Source organism: Gossypium raimondii, chromosome 1 (assembly GCF_025698545.1).
Source record: "Gossypium raimondii isolate GPD5lz chromosome 1, ASM2569854v1, whole genome shotgun sequence".
Taxonomy (NCBI): Eukaryota; Viridiplantae; Streptophyta; class Magnoliopsida; order Malvales; family Malvaceae; genus Gossypium; species Gossypium raimondii.
In genome coordinates, this window is record NC_068565.1 from 30,668,497 (window position 1) to 30,675,046 (window position 6,550).

At 38.9% G+C, this 6,550-nt stretch overlaps 1 protein-coding gene across 1 annotated transcript; it reads left to right on the forward strand.

Annotated features, from left to right (window-relative positions):
* The first annotated feature begins 1,593 nt into the window (after positions 1-1,593).
* Positions 1,594-2,958, forward strand: LOC128042948 (uncharacterized). Its single transcript, XM_052634478.1, has 2 exons — positions 1,594-1,831; positions 2,762-2,958. The coding sequence occupies exons 1-2, from the start codon at positions 1,594-1,596 to the stop codon at positions 2,956-2,958; spliced, it is 435 nt and encodes a 144-aa protein (XP_052490438.1).
* Positions 2,959-6,550: the final 3,592 nt, after the last annotated feature.

The window sequence follows — 6,550 nt, forward strand, 5'->3', positions numbered from 1 at the left end:
TAAGTGGGGAAGATTTGTAACGCCTCAAAAGTTAAGTCTATAATTTTTGCATGTTTTGACACAAATTGCTTGTTTGCTTTAATGGTTAAGTGATTTGGGTGTGTGGGGGAGTGTTTGAGAAGCCTGGGTTCAAGTCTTGGCCTTGGCACAATTTTTAGTTTTTCTCTTAATTGAATCTGAACACTGGCATTTAGGCCTTTTATATATTAATACTTGTTTTATGACACAAAGAGCCTATTGGTCCAGTGGTAGGTTCATTGGGCCTTACCGAGTACTGCAACGTGTGGGACCGATCACTTATAAAATTGAGTTGCCTTTGAAATTAGACCAGATTCATGTTGTGTTTCACGTCTCCATGCTAAGGCGTTATCGCTCTGATCCCACTCACATAGTACTAGTTGAGGATATTGAGGTTAGGCCAGATCTGACCTTCGAGGAGAAGCCAGTGCGAATTTTGCACCGTGAGGTTAAGTTACTGAGGAAGAAATCTATTCCATTAGTCAAAGGTGCTTTGGCGTAATCACAATTCAAAAGAAGCCACGTGGGAACCTGAAGAGGCGATGCGACAGCAATACCCTCGTCTTTTCTAACCAGGTAAATTTCAAGGCTGAAATTTTGTTAAATGGGGTAGAGTTGTAACGCCCTAAAATTTAAGTCTCTAATTTTGGCATGTTTTGAAACAAATTGCGTGTTTGCTTTAATGGCTAAGTGATTTGGGTGTGTGGGGGAGTGTTTGAGAAGCCTGGGTTCAAGTCTTGGCCTTGGCACAATTTTTAGTTTTTCTCTTAATTGAATCTGAACACTGGCATTTAGGCCTTTTATATATTAATACTTGTTTTATGACACAAAGAGCCTATTGGTCCAGTGGTAGGTTCATTGGGCCTTACCGTGTACTGCAACGTATGGGACCGATCGCTTATAAAATTGAGTTGCCTTTGAAATTAGACCAGATTCATGATGTGTTTCACGTCTCCATGCTAAGGCGTTATCGCTCTGATCCCACTCGCATAATTCTAGTTGAGGAGATTAAGGTTAGGCCAGATCTGACCTTCTCAAGAGAAGCTAGTGTGGATTTTGGACCGTGAGGTTAAATTAGTGAGGAAGAAATCTATTTCATTAGTCAAAGTACTTTGGCATGATCACAGTTCAAAAGAAGCCACGTGGGAACCCGAAGCGGCGATGCGAGAACAACAACCTCAGATTTTCTGACCAGGTAAATTTCAAGGCTGAAATTTTGTTAAATGGGGTAGATTTGTAAGGCCCCAAAATTTAAGTCTTTAATTTTTGCATGTTTAGACACAAACTGCTTGTTTGCTTTAATGGCTAAGTGATTTGGGTGTGTACGGGAGTGTTTGAGAAGCTTGGCTTCAAGTCTTAGCCTTTGGAGATTTTTTTATTTTTCTCTTAAATGAATCTGGACACTGGCACTTAGGCCTTTTATATATTAATACTTGTTTTATGACACAAAGAGCCTATTGGTCCAGTGGCAGGTTCGTTGGGCCTTACCGTGTACTGCAACGTATGGGACCGATCACTTATAAACTTGAGTTGCCTCTAAAATTAGACCAGATTCATGATGTATTTCACGTCCCCATGCTAAGGTGTTATCGCTCTGATCCCACTCACATAGCACCAGTTGAAGAAATTAAGGTTAGGCAAGATCTGACCTTCGAGGAGACGCCAATGAAGATATTGGACCGTGAGTTTGAGGTATTGAGGAAGGAATCTGTTCCATTACTCAAAGTGCTTTGGCGTAATCACAGTACAAAAGAAGCCACGCGGGAAACCGAAGAGCCGATGCGACAGCAATACCCTCATCTTTTTTGGCCAGGTAAATTTCGAGGTCAAAATTTTGTTAAATGGGGTAGAGTTGTAACGCCCCAAAATTTAAGTCTCTAATTTTTGAATGTTTTGACACAAATTGCTTGTTTACTTTAGTGGCTAAGTGATTTGGGTGTGTGTGGGAGTGTTTGAGAAGCCTGGGTTCAAGTCTTGGCCTTGGCATAATTTTTTTCTTTTTCTCTTAAATGAATCTGGATACTAGCACTTAGGCCTTCCATATATTAATACTTGTTTTATGACACAAAGAGCCTATTGGTCTTGTGGTAGGTTCATTGGGCCTTACCATCTATTGAAACGTGTGGGATCGATCGTGTTTTCGCTCTTATCCTACTCACATAGTACCAGTTGAGGAGATTGAGGTTAGGCCAGTTTGACCTTTGAGGAGAAGCCGGTGCAGATTTTGGACCGTAAGGTTAAGTTACTGAGGAAGATATCAATTCCATTAGTCAAAGTGCTTTGGCGTAGAGGCGATGCGACAGCAATACCTCATATTTTCTGACCAGGTAAATTTCAAGGCTGAACTTTTGTTAAATGGGGTAGAGTTGTAAAGCCCCAAAATTTAAGTCTCTAATTTTTGCATCTTTTGAAACAAATTGCTTGTTTGCTTTAATGGCTAAGTGATTTGGGTTTGTGTGGGAGTGTTTAAGAAGCCTGGGTTCAAGTCTTGGCCTTGGCACAATTTTTGTTTTTTCTCTTAAATGAATCTGGATACTAGCACTTAGGCTTTTTATATAGTAATACTTGTTTTATGACACAAAGAGCCTATTAGTCCAGTGGTAGGTTCATTGGGCCTTACCGTGTACTGCAACATGTGGGATCGATCACATATAAAGTTGAGTTACCTCTGAAATTAGACCAGATTTATGATGTGTTTCACGACTCCATGCTAAGGTGTTATCGTTCTGATCCAACTCAACAGTACCAGTTGAGGAGATTGAGGTTCGGCCAGATCTGACCTTCGAGGAGAAGTCAGTGATGATTTTGTACTGTGCGGTGAAGTTATTGAGAAAGAAATCTATTCCAGTAGTCAAATTGCTTTGGCGTAATCACAGTTCAGAAGAAGCCACGTGGGAACCCAAAGAGGCGATGCGACAGCAATACCCTCATCTTTTCTGACCAGGTAAATTTCGAGGCTGAAATTTTGTTAAAGGGGTAGAGTTGTAACGCCCTGAAATTTAAGTTTCAAATTTTTGCATGTTTTGACACAAATTGCTTCTTTGCTTCATTGGCTAAGAGATTTTGGTATGTGTGGGAGTGTTTGAGAAACCTGGGTTCAAGTCATGGCCTTGGCACAATTTTTTAGTTTTTCTCTTAAATGAATCTAAACACTGGCACTTAGGCCTTGTATATATTAATACTTGTTTTATGACACAAAAAGCCTATTGGTGCAGTGGTAGGTTCACTAATCCTTACTGTGTACTCAAACGTGTGGCACCGATCGCTTATAAACTAGAGTTCTTTCTGAAATTAGGCCAGAGTCATGATTTGTTTCACGTCTCCATGCTAAGGCGTTATCACTCTGATCCCACTCACATAGTACCAGTTGAGGAGATTGAGGTCGGGCCAGATCTGATCTTCGAGGAGAAGCTAGTGTGAATTTTGGACCGTGAGGTTAACTTACTGAGAAAGAATCCTATTCCATTGGTCAAAGCGCTTTGGCGTAATCACAGTTCAAATGAAGCCACGTGGGAACCCGAAGAGGCAATGCGACAGCAATACCCTCATCTTTTCTGACCAGGTAAATTTTGAGGCTGAAATTTTATTAAAGGGGGTAGAGTTGTAACGCCCCAAAATTTAAGTCTCTAATTTTTGCTTGTTTAGACACAAACTGCTTGTTTGCTTTAATGGCTAAGGGATTTGGGTGTGTTTGGGAGTGTTTGAGAAGCTTGGGCTCAAGTCTTGGCCTTTGAACAATTTTTTATTTTTCTCTTAAATAAATCTGGACACTGGCACTTAGGCCTTTTATATATTAATACTTGTTTTATGACACAAAGAGCCTATTGGTCCAGTGGTAGGTTCATTGGGCCTTACCGTGTACTGCAACGTGTGGCGCCGATCGCTTATAAACTTGAGTTACCTCTGAAATTAGACCAGAATCATTATGTGTTTATCGTCTCCATGCTAAGGCATTATCGCTCTAATCCCACTCACATAGTACTAGTTGAGGAGATTGAGGGTAGGCCAGATCTGACCCTCGAGGAGAAGCAGTACGAATTTTGCACCGTGAGGATAAGTTACTTAGAAAGAAATCTATTCCATTAGTCAAAGTGCTTTGGAGTAATCACAATTCAGAAGAAACCACATGGGAACCTGAAGAGGCGATGTGACAGCAATACCCTCGTCTTTTCTGACTAGGTAAATTTCAAGGCTGAAATTTTGTTAAATGGGGCAGAGTTGTAACGCCCCAAAATTTAAGTCTCTAATTTTGGCATGTTTTGAAACAAATTGCGTGTTTGCTTTAATGGCTAAGTGATTTAGGTGTGTGTGGGAGTGTTTGAGAAGCCTAGGTTCAAGTCTTGGCCTTGGCAAAATTTTTATTTTTTCTCTTAAATGAATCTGGACACTGGTACTTAGGCCTTTTATATATTAATACTTGTTTTATGACACAAAGAGCCTATTGGTCCAGTGGTAGGTTCATTGGGCCTTACCGTGTACTGCAACGTGTGGGACCGATCGCATATAAACTTGAGTTACCTCTGAAATTAAACCAGATTCATGATGTGTTTCGCGTCTCCATGCTAAAGTGTTATCGCTCTGATCCCACTCACACAGTACCAATTGAAGAGATTGAGGTTAGGCCAGATCTAACCTTCGAGGAGAAGTCAGCGATAATTTTGTACTATGCGGTGAAGTTATTGAGAAAGAAATCTATTCCATAAGTCAAATTGCTTTGGTGTAATCACAGTTCAGAAGAAGCAACGTGGGAACCCGAAGAGGCGATGCGACAGCAATACCCTCATGTTTTCTGACCAGGTAAATTTCGAGGCTGAAATTTTGTTAAAGGGGTAGAGTTGTAATGCCCTGAAATTTAAGTTTCAAACATTTGCATGTTTTGACACAAATTGCTTGTTTGCTTTATTGGCAAAGAGATTTTGGTGTGTGTGGGAGTGTTTGAGAAGCCTGGGTTCAAGTCATGGCCTTGGCACAATTTATCAGAATAAGCTGATTGTCCAAAGGTAATCTTGTAGAATCCAGCTATATGCTCACGAATTTAGGCAATTGGAGAGGTTGGAACCAACTTCAGAAATGCTGTTTTGGACGTGAGTTAATTTAGGAAGAATTTTATTGCAAGTTTGGGAATCCAAATTGCTTGGACCGAATGAGTTTTACCCTGTTTGTCTACCGAATTAGGCTGTATTTTGTTTGGGATGTGACGCCCATTAGCTTATTGTTTAATATTTTTTTGCTTAATGCAATATTGGTCGTGTGTTAATTAGGTAGTTGATTGGCAAGTTATTTAGTTTTATTGCCTATTGTTTCTTTACTCGTTAACTAGGAGTTTTTAATTCATCTCACCAAGTTTTCCGTCAGTGTAGGTTATCCTTCAGAATACCATTGTATTAGTCCATGTAAGCTTGGCGAACTTACCACAAGCGTGATTGGTTTAGTCTATTCTAGGCAAAATTATTGCATTCAAATGTTGATAATTCAAGAAGTCTTGGAAAATGTTAATGAGTGTTGGAATGATACCCTTTAAAATAAATTTAAGGGAGTTTGTACAAATTGGCTTAATCATTTAAGCTTGGCAAAAGTTTTGGTTAATGTTGAACTGTTCAAGTCATTGGCTTAATTTAGTTTTTTTAAAGTAAGCAAGGCTTATAGTCATAGGACTTGTTAATTTCATTTGTTTACAGAAGGCGTTGCTTATTGGCAGGTTTTTTTGTATTCAAAGTCAATTAGCTAGCTGAATTTTTAGTTAATCTAACGATCATTAAATTAAAGATTGATGCTGATCCCCGAAGAAGTCGATATTTAAATGAGATGTATAAGACTTCCGAGCAAATATTTTGGGTATCGCGTGATGAACTCGAAGAAATTATCAGATCTTTTTGTTTCGTCTTTGTAAAGAGTGAAACCTCAATAGTAAGTTGGATTCACATTGTTAATCTTCTTGAAGAAATTGTCTTGATTTAACTTTAGGCTAAATTTAGTGTAATTGATAATTGCAAAGCCTTGTTTAATCTTGTTGCAAATTTGGTTTCGAAGTTCAGTACGTCATCTGGCGCAAATTAATTGATTTTTTCAAATAGCGACATTGGCCCCTAAGTTTAGCTATGGCCATCTAGTTTATGAAATGAGTTGAGATGCTTTAAATGAAGGTTGTTGTGATCGAGAGCATTTTATTATCAGCTTTTGGCTCATTCTTAATTCCACTTACTAATGATAGGCGACATAGTTTTCTTAGCTTAAGACTTCGATCCTCAAATAGCTGTTAATTGGTTGGAGTAGTCGTTTGAGAGTATTCATTAGGCTAAAAATCTTTCGTTCTAATTAGAGATGTGAAGCCGGTCAGTAAGTTGTTACCATTTACCAAGATCAATAGTTTAAAATTGTTGAGTTGACCCAAAATGTCAAGGTATTATTTGATTGAGCTGAAGTTAATGGTAAGTTATGTATGGAAATTGTTTTGAAAATTGAAAGCCTGCTGTGTCAATAATTGCTAAATTTAACTCGCCTTTGACCATGAAATTAGTACTGTTTATAATGA

What these genes read in the sequence shown, in the direction of transcription:
- LOC128042948 (XM_052634478.1), top strand. Translation starts at nt 1,594, where the DNA reads ATGCTAAGGTGTTATCGCTCTGATCCCACTCACATAGCACCAGTTGAA. An exon ending in CCCTCATCTTTTTTGGCCAG is followed by an intron (nt 1,832 to 2,761) that starts GTAAATTTCGAG and finishes CCAACTCAACAG; the next exon opens with TACCAGTTGAGGAGATTGAG.